This window comes from Macaca nemestrina, chromosome X, assembly GCF_043159975.1.
Source record: "Macaca nemestrina isolate mMacNem1 chromosome X, mMacNem.hap1, whole genome shotgun sequence".
Classification (NCBI taxonomy): Eukaryota; Metazoa; Chordata; class Mammalia; order Primates; family Cercopithecidae; genus Macaca; species Macaca nemestrina.
This window is the reverse complement of record NC_092145.1, coordinates 153863708-153883878: the sequence shown is the minus strand read 5'-3', so window position 1 is coordinate 153883878 and position 20171 is coordinate 153863708. Positions and strand designations below refer to the sequence as shown.

Genomic DNA, 20171 nt, shown 5'->3' with positions numbered 1-20171 from the left:
TTTCCAGAATGTTTTGTGACACAGCAGTCCAGAGAAATCTTCCAGAAAAAGGAGATTCCTCCCATTAAATGAGGAACTGGGGACCTGCCATGTACCATCAGCACAGAAATGCTTCCAGAAGTGCTGCCATGGATAACTCTGCAGTTGAAACTTCACTGAGGCCTCTCAGGTATGGACACCTATCTTCAGAGCAAATCAATGAAGGTCCCACAAAGCAGCACTCCAAGGAATCTATTTTGGGGAAGTTTTCACAAAGAGTAGCCGAATGTGGCATGACTCCCGTTAATGCAAATGCAATTCATTTGCCTTGTTTTCTTGAACTATTCTGCATCTTACCTGTAAATAATGACAGATGAGGCAGATTTCACCTTAAATGCCTATCCTCTTACATGAATGGTTGCTTACAAGGCATTGAGGCTACTGCTTAATTCAGAACTGAAGGTACCAGCTCTGTGAGGGCACCCTCCCTAGGCCCCTCGGCAACGGGCTCTGCTGACCGCTCATGACAAAATGGCACCCGAGGCACCTGTAAGAGCAACACAGGGCCTGGTCCATCCCTCTCTCCTTTCCTTTAGATAGAGAGGGGCGTGAGCATATTCTCAATCCTGGAAAACAGAGGTGGGAGGCATCTTGCCTTCCTTTCTCTAAACTGAGATGCCGATGAAGCCTGGGCTAGAAGACTGACGTGGCTGTAGGGGCTAGAGAAGAGCAAAAATGTGCTGGATGTGGGGCCTGGCCTGAGGGTGGAAATTACTGGGGCTACGGACACAGTACTTGTCTGATACTGTGTATGACTAACTCAGTGTTTCTCGACCATTTCATTCATCATCACCCCCAAAAAAGCTTTTCCAGTTATTTTCCCCCAACAGTCTATCTCCATAACATGTTATAACAACACAGATGCACTATATTTTTCTATATGGGTATTGGTGCTTGATACATTAAAAGTAGTAAGGTTTCATTTTCACCTCCCCAAAGCCAATTTTTATATCTTGGGACAAAATGCATGGACTATTCTACCCAATTTTACTCAGCTGAACAGTTTTTGGAGAACCTACTGAAACCACTCTCAAGGAAGGGTCCCACTGACCCAGGAGAAGAAGGCTTCACAGAGTGGGGAAGTAGCTGAAGATTTCAGAGGAAAACACTTTCACTACAAAGAAGAATACCCCCACGCCAACCCCTGCTGCCCGGAAGATCACAAATGAACTGTAATCTTCCAAAGTCAACGCACATTTCATAACTATGACGTACTTGGGGAGCTGCTCAATTGCATGGAATAATTTATATATTGAAGAATGCAGAGAACAAACAAATGAATCTCTGACAACACTATTCCAGGTAGCAGTCTTTAAATATGCCCTCCCACCAACTTCAAATTTTATAAATGAATGAATCAACGATACCCAGTGCTTGGCAGATGGGACATGCTCCGTCGCTATCAGCTATTATTATGATAATGGTGATCCATTCTGTAGACGTTACAAAAAATTCACTATGAAGTTTAAAATTACTCAAACTCGTGTTGGGACTGGGACTAGCACCTTATATTCTAGTGACTATGCCACTAAATATCTCAATTACTAGCCAGGATATTGATAAACTGCAAATTAATGACATTTGTTTTTTCCTGTTTTTTTGGGGATTCATCAGAAATGCATATTTATATTAGAAGCTGGGCTTTAATAAATAGCTATCAGCAATTCAAGCATGTTAGACATATTTTTAGGAAATTAACACCTACATAAAGTACTGTCTTGGGCAGGCAGAATACAAAAAGCAGAGCAGACAGCTCTCTGGCCTCCCTGGAGTTCATGGTCTCCACCGCAGGAGACACGCACTGGGGAATCCCTGCTAATCCCAGCCAGCTGTGGGGAGCCCTGTTTGAGGCACACAGTACTGTGGAGCAGGGACAGCAGTCCATTCACTACGATTTGGAAGGTGGATTTGAAGGAGTGGGTTTAGGGAAGATGACTCAGGGATGTCCTGTCAGAGGCAGGTCATGGAAGACAGGCATAATTGCACACGATATTTGTAGCCACTGGGAAATGGAAGGTGTGTGTGGGGTGAGAACTGCAGGCAGAGGGAAGAGCTTGGCAGAGACAGTTACTGGCTGCACTCCGGTGTGGAGAGGCTCCTTGGGATGAGATGGACACGCAGAAGAATAAACATTGTGCAGGTACTGGGGGCAGGCAGAAGACAAGGCCCCAAAAGGAAACCAGAAGTAATAAGTGAGGGAGGGAGCAAGGGGTCAGACTGAGAGGTCTGTGCTTACGAGGTGGGAGGGGAGGGAAGTTGGGGAGGGCGAGATGAGGTCAGAGCAGGGCAACTGGTCATATCAGTGTTTTAGAAACATCAAAGAAGCAAAACCACTGATTTACCAAGAAACTCTTACCATTGTTAAAGGCAGTGCCCCCTACCCTAGCAATATTGTTTATGTCTATTAAGATTATTCGAGAGCATGACTGCTTATTTTTTTTTTGGAAATCCAAGATACAACTCATTCACTGAAATACCTGGCTTAGTGTCAAATGTTTTATTCTGCAATGGTGGCTTAATTCAGATCGGTTGGTTACATGCTACCTGCTATTAAGATGGCCTCATGCAAATTGTCATTCTTTGAAAATGCTGGTATGTGGAGATTGCACAACTTCATGTACAAATGCACACGGAACCGGAGAAACCACTTAGCAGTTACACAGGTACAACACTACCATACAAATGAATTACAAAGCAGTCCTGAAGAGATGTTACACACGTGGTAACAAGTAGTTACTGCTGACCTGTCATTTCAGCAATTTATAGTTTGCTTGATATATGTGTCTGTGTGTATGAATCTAAAGAATGAGAAAAATTAATTGCGTAGTGATCCATTTATCAGGAGTCATACTGAATTAAAATGGAACAAAAACATCACAAACAGGTACATCATGGAGATTCTGTTGGGTTAATGGTCTTTATAATTGCAAAGGAAAATGATGTTACTATCACTTTTGGGTGTTCAATTCAGCTTATCAGAAGGGGCTGGAAAAAGATCAAGTAATTACTAACCATACTTGACTTTGAAATGCATTCACACACCTACCCAGTTGATGTGGAGAGAAGGGAGTGTAGGAGGTACCGTGCTTCCTGTCTAGGGAGATAAAGTCTCCCCTGTCATTCCATTAGCTGTGGGAATACCGGATAATTATGTTTTTTAAATACTACAAGTACAATATTGTTTGTTTGTTTGCTTTTGAGACAGGGTCTCACTCTGTTGCCCAGGCTCGAGTGCAGTGGTGCAATCATGGCTCACTGCAGCCTTGACACCCCCAGGCTCAGGTGACCTTCCACCTCAGCCTCCCAAGTAGCTAGGACTACAGGCAAGCACCACCACGCCCGGCTAATTTCTTTTTCTAGTTTTTGTAGAGATGGGGTTTCGCCCTTTGCCTGGGCTAGTCTTGAACTCCTGGGCTCTAGCAATCAAGCTACCTTGGCCTCGCTAAGTGCTGGGATTTCAGGCATGAGCCACTGCACCCAGCTAATATTGTTAGATATGTATTCATAAGCCTATGAACTATTGCATAGTCCACTTCTAAATGACAACTACAAATATCTATGAATGGCTGTGTAGTTCGTCCCATGATCATGATGACTGTTTACTATGGTAGTTATTTTGAGCATATATATAAAAGAGAAAAACAGTATGTATTCAACGTTTCTCTTTATGTTGAGACATACACTGGCACTTCCTTCTCATAAAAAGAATAGAAGGTGAACAAAAGGCTCTTACAAGATGGAAGAGCTCACTCTATGGTCATGGGGTCACTTACGGGACAAGTACAAAGATTAAAACCAGCACACACAGTCAAAGACAGGCAAGCTGTTGATCTGCATTTATTGGATGTCTATTGATGAATAAATAATGACAGCATTCTACATTCCAAGGTCATAAGCAGCCCATATTCCCACTTGGGAACACAACCAGAAACAGTAGTTCCTAGTCATTTCATTGTTCAGGCATGGTTTCTCAGTATTAATACAGGGAGGTGGGGAAGAGGAAAGGAAGACGTGGGGGTGAAGGGAAAGATTGCCCCACTCCTTGCTCCTATTCAGGGATAAATCAGGTGGGAGATGTGCTTCTGTAACCAGCTGGACATCGAGGCTGTGTCCCTGAGAGGTGCCCAGAGAATCCCAGTTTGCATCAAACTCTCCTGAGTCATGCTGGAACCTTCTTTCTAGAGAGTTGTGTTTGGAGAATGGCACACCGAACCCCTTGACTCCTGGGCCTCCAGCATCTCCCAGGAAGACTTCCAACAGTATGTGATTAAACTATAGACATGCAGCTCAAATAATACTCTGGATGAGCCACAGAACATGTCTTCTTTTCTACAGAAAATGTATTTTCTTAACCCTTAGTCAGAATAAGTTAGGGCATTAGAATAAAAATGTACTTATTCAGTAAGCAATTTAATGGTTGGATGTTTTCAAGAAAACTAGTCCCTCCCTCACTTTTTTCCCCCTTTTCAACAGAATCAAAGATGCTGTTCTGCTAGTGGAAACTTTTTAGGAAAAGATAAATGTGTGAATAACACCATACCCCTCACAGCACGTGGCATTGGTCTCTGGAGGCTGACATTCTGCAGAATCAAATACTGAAGGGAGCAGCCTTGTCCACTTATGGTTCAACAAAGGTCCCTGCTGCTGTGCAACGCTCATCTCACAAAATGACCCCGCTTCCCGCCAGCTAGCTCTCATTTCATCAAAGCACACACACCTTGCCTGATCTCTTGGACGCCGGCCTTTGGGCATTTCCCGGCCAGCTCCTAAATCCTTGCCTGGCCGCCTGGGAGGCTGGAGCCCATTTTCCAACGACCTTCCTAAATGAACTGCGAATCTGCTGTTGCTGAAGAAACGCACCCTTCTAAGGAGGCCAGAGGAAAGCAACTCTGGTGGCACCATTTTATGAAAGGTCACCCTGAGCATGGGCGCACAGCTGTGCCACTGCTTAGTTACCAGGTCTCGCGATTCCCATACCAGGTCCAGCTCCGCGGGGAGACTTCCTGAGGCCTGCTGGCATAACATGCACAGGTATTGAAGCCCGCACTGTCCCTTTCAAGGACTCTCCAGAAAATTCCGCTCGTAACGGAGGCTACTTTGCTGTTCTCATTCTCCAAGCCCGCTGTTTTTAGCGTGGGAGTCCTTGAGGCACGTTCAGGGGGCCCACAAAGTCAAATCTACACCCACAGTAATACTAAAGCACCGGTGACCTTTCTATGCTGTGTCAACAGTGGTATCCACAGTACAAATGCAATGTCGGCATGAAAAACAGCCCACACAGCCGGGGCCCGTGCATGCAGGAGGGCCAGTGGCGGAGCCCTGCTGGCAAGCGCGGTGCTCTGCCCCGCAGCAGGCACTGCGGAAGGAAGATTAAAGCGCAGCTCCACCTGGGAATATCTGCGCTGAGTGGTACACACTCTACTTTTATGAAGCCTCAGCCCTTGAGTTGGCTGTTTTTTTAAAGATGTCGTGAGACGATGAAAAAGGCCTCTAAAGCACGTGTGCCACATGGGGAGGTGAGCCTCTGGTCTCCAAGGAAACCACGTGCTCACCCTGCTCCAAGATCCCCACTTTATCATGGTTTTTCTTTCCTGGAGCCTCATGTTTATTTGAAGGAATGACTGACAGGCAGTGAGTGATGATTACTAAGATTTGGGCATCTGGCAGAACTTTTCTAGAAAATTTTCTCAAGAGAGGGCCACTTCAAGGGAAATAACTCAGTTTGTTGACAAAAATAAAAGTCTGAGTTTTCTAGAGAAATTGAGAATTTTGGAAATCGTGCTTCTACCACCACAAGCTTGACAGCTTGCCAGAACTGAGACTTACCTGATGAGATTGATGGCGACATGAACAGATGTGGGTTTTTGATATTATTATAATGAAATGAGTCAACATTTTGGAGTTCTAATTTTTCAGCCACCCAGTATTTTCTGAATGAACAAATGCATGATGTTACAAAATCATGCATGGATACAAGATCCATTCAAAGTTTAAGGCTGGGTAATAGACTTGAAGATACACGAGGAGGAAAAGGTTACTGATAGGGCTTCAATTTCCACATAGGAACTAACACTTAAGAAACTATAACTTGCTGAATTCTGGTGTAGTAAAACAGCTACACACAGAAATAGAGCTAAAGAAAGAAAAATAGTTAAAATTATCTTAAAAGACTTAAAATATCCCTTCCTTTTCAAACTAGGTTCTGTATAAGAGGCGTGATCTCAGCTCACTGCAACCTCTGCCTCCTGGGTTCAAGTGATTCTCCCACCTCAGCCCCCCTGCCCCCAAACCAAAAAAACAAACAAACAAACTTGCACTTCTCATTCTCATTAGCCACTTCTTCTGGGGACAGCTCTAGGGGTAAAGGGTCCCACTGTTCACTACCTGCTGGGTAATCAGATCCCTTCAAAAAAGACGCTTTTGAGTTTTTGTCCAGTTTTTCTCACTGTTCTTAAGGGGAGAGTTAGCACAGCTCGCTTAGGTCCTATCACCAGAAGGAGACTTGGTTCGAGTTTTACATGTTAATATTTGATTGGAGTAGGATGCACCTTAGTGTTGGAAGTAAGCCGGTGCCTAGGGGTTTATGTCCCCCTCTCCACTGGCAAGACAGCTACCCCAGTATTATTTCCTGACTGATCCATCTGTTTCACAACAATCTGAAATGCCACCTTGATCCTCGTATAAATCCCCAAACATAACGAGGCTGAATTCGCTGGTTATTCTCACTATTCTAGTTTGGGTGAGGGCAAGTCCGAGAACGTGTACACAAGCATTGTGAAGGCCAGATCGGGTGAGGAAGGTACAAGGTACAAGGAAGGTACACCATGTCCAGGGATGGGAGAGTTCACGGGCTTTATTGCAAATTAGCCCAGGCTAAACACTTTTAAAAAGCAGATTCCTCAACTATGGCAATGTTATGCAATGCAATGTGGGGAGCCATACATACAAATAGCACTAGCGCTACTTATGGGTCACATGTTCTCTGTATTCAATATACCATTCTCCTCCAACCGCAGTGAAGAGAAACAATGCTCAAATTTGCCAATAATCTGTGGTACTACATTAAATGAGATGCTAAACATTTAGCAAGGTTTTAGCCCAAAACATCCAATAATTATTAGTAATAATTACTAGTTAAAAGCTAAAAGATATTTTGAAAATTGACACAATTGTAGAAGACAACTGGTAATGCAGGACCAAAGAACTTGATGCACTAGGGTATGGCGGGATAGTGTCCGGATTCTATTTTCACTGGCTAGTTCTTTGAAACCTCGCTATCAAAAAGACTCAGTGAACACAGTATTATTACCAAAAATGCGCAGCTGGTCACCAGCCAACCTAACGAAATACCCCGAGTAGGGTAGTGGCATTTGTACTGACAGTGGCTACTAGTTCTTTTAAAAAGTGTTTCAAGGAACTACGAGGCATGGACTTTTTAAGGCATTTGAGTGACAGTCAAGAAATAAAAAAAGTACATGTTTCAGAGCACTGGTTCCCAGCATTTCGGCACCAGGAACCAGTTTCATAGAAGACAATTTTTCCTAGACGGGTAAGGGGTGAAAGGGGCTGGTTTTGGGATGAAACTGTTCCACCTCAGATCATCAGGCATTAGATTCTCATAGGGAGCACACAACTCAGATCCCCTGCATGTACAGTTCACACTAGGGTTCATGCTCCTGTGGGAATCTAATGCTGCCTCTCATCAGACAGGAGGCGGAGCTAGGTGGTAATGCTGCCTCGCTCGCCGCTCACTTCCTGCTGTGCACCCTGCTTATCCTAACGGGCCATGGAGTACTGGTCTGTGGCTAGGGGATTGGGGACTCCTGTGTTAGAGGATGTAGTAAAATGTATATGGAGACTGCAATTTTTTAGTTTACAACATCAGCGAAGTTAAAGGGCCAAAACCTGCACTGCTATAAAGATTAAGCTATTAGATGTTTTTTGCTGGAAAGTATTTCCAGAGACATGAGCTTTTTCCATAACACATATCAATCACACACACACATGTGTGCATGTGCACATGCATGCACACGTTCACACACACACACACACGCACACGCACAGTGCTGATTAAATGAAGCCTTGTTACATTTTCCATTGTTATACAAGTATCTGCCTTTAAAAGGGAAATAGTGGTCCAGGGATTCATCCATCAGTATTTTCTCCACACAAAGCACAGGGCACAGTGCCATCCTGGAATTTCTCCAGTCGAGCATAAAGAAGATATCTGAAGGCAAGACATATGAAGAGTAATTACGAGAGGACAGAAGTTCATTCTGTTCTGAGATTTGCTGTTTTTCTCTAGCATTTAGTGAAATTATTTCTTCACTTCTCTGCATTTGACAGAGTGCAGAAGGGCCTCATGCCTCTAATTTGTGTTTTCCCAGAGACCCCTGTGCCCCAAGAATGGCTCAGCTCTGGCGTAATTCTGCAAAACAGTACAGGGACCCATGTGTATGCAACCTGTGTCGAGGTCTCTGCAGGGCTGTGAACCTGAAATCAACACTGCAATGCCCCAAGTTCCCCAAGAATGACGCGCAGCTCTCCATCAGAGGAGGACAGATTCTGCCTCAACTGTAAGCCCTGGAAACCAGTCTGGAGGAACGCAGGTGGCTATGGGTTTGCCAAGAAGCCAGAACACTCACTGTGCTGTGACCTGGCCAAAGCACAGCTCCACCTCCTATCAAAGCTGATGATGCACCCAAGGGGAGGAGGAGAGCCAGAAGGTGAAAAAGACAGCCTCCTCATTGACATCGCTACAGCTGTAGTGGCAGGAGATGGAGACAAGGATCACGAGAATAGGTGTCAGTCGGGGTTTGTGAAATAACAATACAGAAGTGGAATGCCTTCTCTATTTGTGGGGAACACTACAGGAAAAGAAAAAGAAGGTGACAGAGTTTGGCTGTGTCCCTACCCAAATCTCATCTTGAATTGTAGCTTCCGCAATTCCCACATGTTGTGGGAGGGACTCGGTGGAGGTAACTGAATCAGGGGGGCAGGTCTTTCCCGTGCTATTCTCGTGATAGTAAGTCTCATGAGATGTGATGGTTTTATAAGAGAGAGATTCCCTGCATAAGCTCTCTTTTTGCCTGCTGCCATCCATGTAAGACATGACTTGCTGCTCCTTGCCTTCCGCCATGATTGTGAGGCTTCCCCAGTCATGTGGAATTGTGAGTCCGTTAAACCTCTTTCCTGTATAAATTACCCAGTTTTGAGTATGTCTTCATTAGAAGCATGAAAACAGACTAATATAGAAGGCCACACTATAGCTGGGAATGTAGGGTTTCTCTGCCAAGAGTTTATAAGAACGGAAAATCAAAGAGCAAGAAATAACTACTAAATTCTAGTTAAGTAAGAAATGACATTGGCTATTATTAAAACTAAATGACAGTGTGTGCTCCTAAATCACTCAGTATTCCTGGCATCTTGCAATCCGATAAAATGGCACATACATGAAAGGTTCAGTAAAAGTTTACGGAGGGGAATTGAGTCCCTTGATGTGAATCTGTTTCTTTACCTACAGAATCAGTGACTGGCTTCCATGTCTGTTGGCTTCTGCTTCTGTATATCGTGCGTTGACAGCCTCTGATTTGGGTGTGGGGACCGGGGAGGAGTCTATGTTCTCAGGCTGGGAATGGACCTTGAAGTCAACACAGCAGCTGCTACTCACAGCCTCAATTCAGGAAGGGAAGGAATGTACAAATGAGGACAAGAGAGGTTTTCAGAAGAGAAGGCCTAAGAAGTGGATGGATAAAGGAGGTTGCTGGCTACAGATGGCATGTGAGGAGACAGAATCCTCGTGCAATGAGAAGCTTCAAGGTTGGCTGAGGGACTCCAGGGTGCCTGGAGTGACAGGAGCAGGCTGAAGGAGAATGTGGGAAAATGCTGAGTGTTGTCGTGTTTTCAGAGGTGCTCATGATTTCAGGCAGTGCAGATTAATGAGCCTGGGGCTCAGACAAGCAGCAGGGTCCCCAAGAGTAGATTTAAGGTGGGAGAACCTCTATTGAGACTCCTAGTAAGTGTGGCCTGGCTGAACTTTTACATAAGATTTTCCCAAGGCCCTTTTCCAGACCACTGGGCCCAGGACTCTACAGCTGTTCAGAAACCAAGATTTGAGTCAGGCATAGTGACGACAAGTAGCAGATGAGATCACCCAGGGGGATGGGACAGAGTGAGACGAACACCGAAACAACAGCTGCACACACACAGACGCTGACATTTGGGGACTGCTGAACTTCCTGGGTGAGAGGAAGTGCAGAGAGAAACAGTGGGAGCAGTGGATGAGGGCGGAAGGGCATGGTGCAGCCAGCAGAGGGAGACGCTGCGGAGGAGCATGGGAGACGGATGTCTGTGGTCTCAACAGTCAGGAGCAGCAGACGCCAGGATGAAATGCCCCCCAATGTGGAGGAAAGTGAGGAGGTGAGGATGCGGTCAGAAACAGGGACTGTGGTGCCTGGCAACTAACATGAGAACGAGACTGAGGGACACCGAGGTCATCTGGGACAGCAAGATGCCCCAAGGCTAGTGTTCTGGACATGGATGTAAGGCTGCTCGGGCTGGATAAAGGCAGGACCTGAGAACCAGGGGCTGGGCACCTCAGGGTCGTTTAGAAACAAGAATGCCATGTGCGCTGGGCAGGCAGAGGGCCTGTCGTTGGTGCTGGGTGCTGGGCATTCAGAGAAGGGGCAGGGGAGTAACGATGGGGTGTTCGGGAGAAGCAGATGACTGCAGAACATGCCACAGTGGCATGAGGGTTATTAGAGCATCAAGTACAGGAACAGAAGGCTTCTGCACTCCCTTCCCTTTCTAAGGAAAGCCTTCCAGAAGAATTTAGCCCTCCGCCCTCATACATCCAATGCTCAGGGGTTTCACAAACAGGGAAGTGTGAGTCTTATCACCAAAGATAAGAAGTCAGCACCTGTGGGACCTGGATGAGAAATTGCTCTAAAAGATGTTATAAAACTATCTTATCCCCTATCTAGTCTCCTAACGGCCCACTTAGTTTTCCTAAGTGGTTTATTCTTCTGTGTGCCCTTCTGCCCCTCTCCCATCCATGTTAAGATGACATACAAATCCGATATTCTAATTGCCTCCTTGAGTCACATTTTTCTGTGATCTCCTTGGTTGTATGTAAATACAAATCTATCTTTACTCTTGACAGTCTGTCTTTTGTTAGTTTGACTTACAGGCCCCCAATCACTGCACCTAAGAGGGTAAAGGAAACACATTTCCTCTGACAGTGCAATTTGGTTTAAGCAAGTGCCCTCATGCCAGGAAACTCAGGAGGGACACCAAGCCCAAAGGCAAGTTCAATGAAAGAAAAGAAGTATAAGGACAGTATCCGTGAAGGTCCTTGTTATTATGTTTTTTTAAATAATGAAAGAAGGGAGAAAGGGAAATGAAATAATACCAAGGATAAGTGACTAGAGGCACGTCTATTTTGTTCAGTGATAATGGGTGACAGGAGGAGGTGGCCTTGAGGCTGGAGCAATGAGGACCCAGGCTGTGGGGCCCTGAGGCCCACAGAGGGTGGCAAACAATGGCAGGTGACGCTCCTCACCCTCTGGAGCAGCTCCAGTGTGGCTGTGTCCCTAACTCAGTGTTGCAGGGTAAGAAGCTGATTCAAGGAACATCTAATCTCCCAAAAACCAGAGGCGCAGCAAAGCTCAGTTGGTCACCAAATATTAACTTTTTTTTTTTTTTTTTTGAGAAAGAGTCTTGCTTGTCACCCAGGCTGGAGTGCAATGGCACAATCTCGGCTCACTGTAACCTCTGCCTCCCAGGTTCAGGTGATTCTCCTGCCTCAGCCTCCCAAGTAGCTGGGATTACAGGCGTGCACCACCATGCCTAGTTCATTTTTGTATTTTTAGTAGAGATGAGGTTTCACCATGTTGGCTGGGCAGGTCTCAAACTCCTGACCTCAAGTGATCCACCCGCCTTGGCCTCCCAAAATGCTGGGATTACAGGTGTGAGCCACTGAACCTGGCCCAAATATTAACTTTAAATTGGACATAAGTAGTATATAGCTATTTGTTCTCTATTATTCTCAGAGGAAAAGAAGTTCCAGTTACAGAGGTCAGCTCACACTGACAGCCTGCCTGCTCCTGTCTGCATTCTTTTGGGACATATGCAATGTATGGTAAGGATAAGATGAAACTTTGTGTGAGTTTCACATGTAGTTACAGGTATTAGAAAAATACATATATTTTTAACTAGCTACATCTTTTTTTCATTTGTTTTTTAAATCTAGGAGTCGCAGAGATGCAAAAAGTTCTTCAAATTTGGTACAAGTTGATATGAATATATGCCCAGTGACAGTTTTCTTAATTTTGCTTTCTCCTAAGCCTCCTGTAACTTTTGACATTACTAATTTTTTTCTAACTGAACTATAAGTTCCCTGAAGGAATCACATTGGAATCACACCTGGCACTTCCTCCTCCCTTACTGCCTATTTCTAATCCGTCACCCAGTACTCCACTGAGCTCTAAAACACAGACATGGCCAAAGTGTCCTTCTAAGAATTTCCAGTGAGCTCAAATGCGTATTGCACCATGTGTAAACTTTTCTGCTTGGTTTCCAAAGTCCTCACGATTGATTCTGTGTTGGCTGCATTCCTGCTGGACTTGTCCTGCTGAGCACTAATCCCACCCTCTGTTCTTCTCCGTAAAAATGCTGAGCATTTATCTCAGGCCCTGTGCCATCCCCAGTCCCCTATGATGCTCTAATTTGTGCCTGAGTGAACTTTTGGTCTGCCTGTCACACTAGGCAGAGCTGCCTCCCCCAACATCGCACTGTAGAGATGGTCCAGCCTACAGCACAGTTCAAAGAATTTCACAGAACACCCGTATCCCTAAGCCACCACCCAGAATGTATTCTCTATTTTCTTTTTTTCCTTTGAGACAGAGTCTTGCTCTGTCACCCAGGCTGGAGGGCAGTGGCATGATCTCGGCTCACTGCAACTTCCACCTCCTAGGCTCAGGTGATTCTCCCACCTCAGCCTCCTAAGTAGCTGAGACTACAGGCAGGTGCCATCACACCTGGCAAATTTATCATCATCATCATCATTATTATTTTTTGTAGAGACAGGGTTTCGCTATGTTTCCCAGGCTTGTCTTGAACTCCTGAGCTCAAGTGATCCTCCCACCTTGGACTCTCAAAGTGCTGGGATTACAAGCATGAACCACCACCTGTAAGACTGTATTCTTAACAAGGTGATAGCATAATAGTTTGGGCTGTGAGTAGAAATGTCTAAAGGCTGGTGAAATGAGCCCAATCTACCTATTTATGTGGATTTAGCCCTTATTCATTAAGAAATATGCAGGTTTCCAGGAAAAACAGTAGAATCTACCACGTTCCTTGTTTACTAATTGTGAATATTATCTCACAACTTCAACCCTGGTATTAAACAAAAAAAGACAGATACCGAATATACACAAAACTCACGCTGGTAAAATGAGTCTACTCTACCTATTTATGCAGTTTAACATTTATTACTTCCTTGAAAATAGAACAGAAAAACAAAAACAAAAATATATTTTTTTAAAACCTGAAATTCAGCTCCTAACACAACATTAAGAAGTAGAAGAAAACTAAAACACGCAAAGTAGTGATGGCTAGGCTGTAAAAAACTGATTTACAGCCAGGAACGGTGGCTCACTCCTGTAATCTCAGCACTTTGGGAGGCCGAGGTGGGCATCACCTGAAGTCAGGAGTTCAAGACCAGCCTGGCCAACATGGTGAAACCCCATCTCTACTAAAAATAAAAAAAAATTAGCCAGGTGTGGTGGCGCATGCCTGTAATCCCAGCTACTTGGGAGGCTGAGACAGGAGAATCACTTGAACCCAGGAGGCAGAGGTTGCAGTGAGCCGAGATCATGCCACTGCACTCCAGCCTAGGCAACAGAGCAAGACTCTGTCTCAAAAAAAAAAAATTGATTTTTGATTTCTGGTTTTACTTGTAATACATATCAACCCTAGAAGTGGTATGTAAGCAATGCCGTCATTTTTGTTTCACAACAACGATGGCGTTTTTGTGGCTGGGAACAGAGAGCCCTGGGGTGCCTCCCAGCTTGGTCTCTCAAGTCCTGGCCAGTCAATGGAGTGTGCTCACACTTGCAAGTCTCAGGACCTGGCGTTTGGCACATGGAGGCCCTCTACCCACTGGATCTCTGGCCTTCAGGGGATGTGTTGGCAGATGTCGCACCCTGCCTGACACACAGCGGGCGGGTGCTTTCACTCAATGGGTGCTCATTAGCTTGAAGGTGGGGTCTGGGGGGCTCCTGAAGGTGGCCTTATGTTTGCTTTATATTTTTTAGAACAAAATAATGATACATGAATAACTTAGAAAATATTCTCAGTGAAAACTTGATTCTTTAATGTCGGCTCTGTTGGACACTTTCTCCTAGTAGGATGGGAATTAATATTTAACATAATTAATAACCCTTTGATCCTACTTGTTTTTGACTACTTTCCTATGACTACTACTACTGTGCCTAATTAACCTGGTGACACCTATGGCATGATCAATTCCCTAAGAGATTCAGAAATCTCTTCAGTGACTGCTGATGTAATGGAATGCCCTTGAACTCTGGAGGCATGCTGCCCCTGTGAGCTCACACCCACACTGCGGCCAAGAGGAAGAGCAGGGCCTGCCTGACTGAAGAGCTCCAAGATCATCCACACACCCCTTGGCCACTGCCTCCTGTATTCCTGACACAAACGCCAAGTACAAAACCTGGGCTGCTTCCCTGGCAGGAGTTTGGGAAAATCTTCCTTTAGTATTATAATATGCACATCACAGGAGGAAAACCCAAAATGTGTAACTGTCTTTAAGTAAGAAGTATGAGAGATAAATACATCTGTAAGTAAATGTAGATTAATAATAAGGAAAATGTTTAGGACTTTCTAAGAGCTAAATGACTTTTAAAAAATGTAACTGCTCATTTTTCTTTGACAAGTCTAAAACAAACATTGTCAATGAGAACAACCGGATGTTAAAACAGTTCATTCCGTGGGTCTCTTTTTGCAGGGTACCTTGTGAGAGAAAGTCCTGCTCATGAGGGCCCTTGCTTTGTGGGTTTCACCATAACTGGTCCCATGCAACGGCAGCATGTGCTTTCCACATACACACTGCTTCCATAAACATTTTAAAACATGGCTAATTGCTTGTGGAGACAGGGTCTGGCTATGTCGACCTGGCTGGTCTCAAGCTACTGGGCTCAAGCATCCTCCTGCCTCAGCATCCCAAAGTGCTGGGATTACAGGTGTTAGCTGCCACGCCCGGCTGTGCATGGTGGTGTGTGCCTGTGCTCCCAGCTACTTGGGAGGCAGAGGCAGAAGGATTGCTTAAGCCCAGGAAATGGAGGCTGCAATGAGCTATGATTGTGCTACTGCCACCAATGGCCTGGACAACAAAGGGGACCCTATCTGAAAAACAGAACAAAACAAAACAAAACCAAAACCAAAAAACCCCACATGGAAACACTATGTTTCCATTAACAGAGTGCCTTGCAAAACAAGGACTGCCTGTACTTGAAATTCCGTTTAATTGCCTTAGCTACAGAACAGCTCATGTTAACAAGGCAAATATTTTACCTTGTCTTTATCAGCTTGTAAATACAGAACTGAATGCAAGTGCCAACATACTCTGATCGATTCTGATACATAGTGTATGGAGTGCAGCACCTTCACTTTTCTAGTGAACAATAACTCAGGTTAAACAACAACAAAAATGGTGTTTCTGGGAAGAAGACTTTATAGCCTGAAGCTATGGAATAATTCTTTCATAAGGGGGAAATTCTGAGGAAAAATGAACATGTTTCAGTGGAATTTGTAACAGGATGCCAAGCATGCAGACATACACATGTCCAGACATAAGAAGCAGATACATGTTCCCACTGGGACCTGTTCCAGCCGCACCTGGAGGCTCAGCCTTGACTCTCTGACTTACTAGCTGGGAGGTCTCAGGCATGTCCCATGTCAAGCAATTGCAGTCAAGTTGAATTCAGTAATGAGACTTAAATCAGGAATGAGATTTCAATCAGCCCAGGTATGTGTATTGCTAAGAATGTCCCACTGTCTTTCAATGACTGTTTATAGCTATGGCATCATAAAAATTACACACCTAGTTTTTGTCCCCAGTTCATGATATAGAGCTCCTAAAACACTTGGAATTTCTGAGTCATTAACAAGCCATTTTCAACCTAATGAAGTGCCTCTGGTGGACCCAGGATAGCTTTAGGACAGCGTCTGGACATCAGAAAGATCAAATATGCGATTAGAAGATTGGGTCCGGGCACAGTGGCTCATGCCTGCAATCCCAACACTTTGGGAGGCTGAGGCAGGTGGATCACCTGAAGCCAGGAGTTCGAGACCAGCCTGACCAACATGATGAGACCCTGTCTCTACTAAAAATACAAAAATTAGCCAGGCGTGATGGCACACGCCTGTAATCCTGAGTACTCAGGAGGGTGAGGCAGGAGAATTATTGGAACCCGGGAGGTAGAGGTTGCAGTGAGCCGAGATCATGCCACTGCACTCCAGCCTGGGCAACAGAACGAGGCTCCATCTCAAAACAAACAAACAAACAAACAAACAAACAAGACTGGAACTTTCACCCCTCCCCCTCATCTCCAGGGAGGGCACCTTGGCCTGGATTGAGTTCAATGAGCAATCGGCAGTGATGTCATCATTCACAGCTACATAAGAAAGCTCCATAAAAACCTCTACATGAGGGGCCTGGGGAGCTTTGAGTTTGGTGAGCACATGGAGGTGCTGGGAGGGTCATGTGCCCAGAGGTGGCAGGGGAGCGCTGCAATCACCTGCTGTACCTTGCCCAATGCCTTGCTTCCATTTGGCTGTCCCTGAGTTTTACCCTTCATAACAAAGCAGCAAGTGTATGAAAGTGTTTTCCTGAGCTCTGTCAGTCATGTTAGGGAATTATTAGACCTGAAGAGAGGATCACAGGAACCCCCAATTTGCAGCCAATCAGAAGTACAGGTGGCCCCCGGAATGTGCGATGGGCGTCTTGTAGGACTGGGGCCTTAACCTTTGGGGTCTGGGCTAATCGTAGGAGTCAGTGTCAGAATTCAAGTGAACTGCTGGATGCCCACTTAGCTTCAGAGAATCAGAGGCCTGTGTACTGAGGCACAGGTTCCAGCTGCCTCTATAGGTTCAAGGTAGTAAGTTGCACCCTGGTCAAAAAACAAAACAACACAACAACAACAACAACAACAAAAACCAGGTCTTTCAAGACTACTCCAGTAGCTCAGCTTTATTGGGAAGGAGGTTTCTGAGTAATTTCCCTGAGCTCATGATTGGTATCACTCGTTAGTGATGAGAGGTGAGGCCTGAAAAAGACCTCTCACTGAAAGGCTCTTCCCCACAAACCACACAAGTCCTCACATGCAGGAACCCAGGGGAAGCAGGCATTTGCAGGGACTCCCCGACGAATGCCCTCCCCAGCTGCTTACACTTACATCGCCAGCGGGAGCCCCCCTTTCAAGGGTGATTTGCTGTGATTCTGGAATCTCTATCTGCAGATCATTCAGGCCAAAGACTCCATCTTGGCAGTCACAGAGCGGTCAGAGAAATCTGGAGCCAGGCCCAGCCACCACGAGCAGTCAGCTCCCTAAACGCTCTGCCCAGGTCACCTGGGAAGGAGCCTTGTATAACAAGAAGAGGGAGCCAGGGGCCATCTCCACCGCATACCCTACATGGTCAAGAAGCCGTGGTGCAGGACAGGGGCTGCCACAGCATACAAGCCCACCAGCTGCCACTTTCCAATGGAGAAATGGATGGAAGTCCAAAAACTTGGCGATAAAAACCCAACGTCACTACACAAGCAAAAGCTCTGCAGTAACCAATGAGCACTCTATAAGCAGTTGGGGAGGGGAAGTGAGTTTTAGTTATTTACATCTGAACTGCAGTGAATACTCACTTTAAAGCCTGCACCTAGACAAGAAGACTGTTTTAAGCCCCACATCATTAGAACCACCGTTTCCCTGGAAAATGTCTGAATAGGCCCTGTTCTGGCACTGTAAGCTTCTCAGACTGTCCCTGAGACCCAGTGGATTCTGGTTGAGTCTCCCTGGCCTGGTGACTTAGGTGTGGCCACAATTCCTCACAAAATCTTCCAAGTCAGACCATCTCCCTGCCCACATACCCAAGTTCTAGGGAGCACTGCAAACTGGCCTTCAACAGCACAAACCACAACTTTCCACATTTAGCAAACACTACGTAGATATTATCTGGTGGAACGTGGTCGTGGAACACGGCCTGTGTCACCAGCATCCGCTTACCTTCTCCATAGCAGGAGGGGGAGAGAATCTCTTGGCACAAGCTAGGAAGACGTCGGGGTCTGGCTTGCCATGCTGCACTTCAGGGTCATCTCCCAGCACAATGTGGGAAAACAAGCTGAAGAATTCCTTGTGGCGGCTCGTCTTCATCTCGAACGACACGGACCCCGAGCTGGTGGCCAGCGCAAAGGGGATGCCGTGTTTCCGCAGGTGGACGATGAGTTTCTCAGCCCCTGTGGAGGAGGAGGGAAGTACTGCAGTGAGGAGCGAGGCCTCCACCACAAGGCCTTCTTCCAGGGACGGTCCCTCCAGCTGTGCGGCAACACACTCAGGCTGCCCCTTTTGAGGAATTTCTGGCCTAGGGCACATTGTCTAAAAGGGGTTGTCAGCTCCAAAACATCACTGCTCAAAACAAACCAAACCAAAAAATCAAAAAAGCTATTGGGGGTTGAGCGATGCATTTCCCTAAGGAACAGAAGAGGAGCACACTGGGAGGCACTGCTGCTTTGTCTGCTGGGCCTCTTTATGAAACGCGGAGAAGGGCAGCGAGCAGGCCCAGGAGGTGACCGGACCTGGGATCTGGCCAGGGCACCGGGGAAAGCCCCACGGCAGGGCCTCGCTGAACCATAATTTTATTCCAAAGCAGTAAATACACAAGGACTATGTTTTTGGTGTTTTCCGCAAAAGCGCTGTATTCTACAGAAACCACTTCAATCATTCCTCACCCTGCTAAGGAGAGGACATTACACAAAGGCCTCCACCAGATGCTGAAGAAGGCTGCAGCTGAGGGACGCCTGTGGCGCTACTTAACAAGGGATCGGGGACAAAAGAAAGTTGCTGAACACAGCTGATCAACAGCAACGTGCCATATGAAAAAACAATCTTCACACTGTCATTAGCCATACGGATTAACGATAGGGACCGCATGAGTTCATGGAGGTCGTCATAGAGCCAATTACGAGAGGACTAGTTATCAGAAAGAATTGAAAATACCAGGAGTCCTTCCCACCTTTAACTTATGCTGATGCACAACAGGAACATCTAAATCCACACAAGGTGTGATGGTTTGTCTAAAATTTTATTTTATTTTTGAGACAGGGTCTCCCTCTGTTGCCCAGGCTGGAGTGCAATAGCTGATCTCGGTTCACTTCAACCTCGGCCTCCCAGGTTCAAGCAATTCTCCTGCCTCAGCCTCCCGAGTAGCTGGGACTACAAGCACGTGCCACCACGCCCAGCTATGTTGTCCAGGCTGGTCTCGAACTCCTGACCTCAGGTGCTTCGCCTGCCTCAGCCTCTCAAAGTACTGGGATTAAAGGCATGAGCCACCATGCCTGGCCTAAAACTGTATTTTAAATAATTGTATAATCATGCCTATTTTAATAATATCATGATTTAATGATCCTACTTTGTCAACAGTTACACAAAAGAATCAACATAGTCATTTTTTCCAAACACCTAAAGTCACTCAGGGTAAGGTAACAGATATCTGGAGCACCTGACCCTCTAGAGATTTTTAAAAGGAAGGCATGGACAGATCATAATGTAGTTCCAGGACAAAGTTAAATAAAGCAAATGAAATAGAGCAAAACCTAGCACTCCACTGGGTGTAGAATTCATAGTGTCTAACATTCAATCAAAAATTACTATGCCTGCAAAGAAGCAAATACCACCCACAACCAGGAGGGGGGGGGGGGAAAAAGCAATCAGGAGAAATAGACACAGAAATGATAGATGACAGAGATAGATGGAATTAGCAGATCATGACCTTATGTAACGGCTTTATAAGTATTATAAACACACCTAAGATAGACACTACCAGAATAAAAAAGAAAAACA

The 20171-nt window shown here is 45.6% G+C and overlaps 1 protein-coding gene across 2 annotated transcripts in view; it reads right to left on the bottom strand.

Moving 5' to 3' along the window:
* Positions 1 to 20171, bottom strand: part of PUD (pseudouridine 5'-phosphatase) — a 208611-nt gene that overhangs the window by 119231 nt on the left and 69209 nt on the right. For both annotated transcript variants that reach the window (XR_011618391.1, XM_011735065.3), the window contains exon 3: positions 18339 to 18568. Coding sequence is in view for 1 of the 2 variants with exons in the window: in XM_011735065.3 (XP_011733367.1) it covers positions 18339 to 18568 (230 nt within the window). In the remaining variant the exon portion in view is untranslated. The remainder of the gene's footprint in view (positions 1 to 18338; positions 18569 to 20171) is intronic.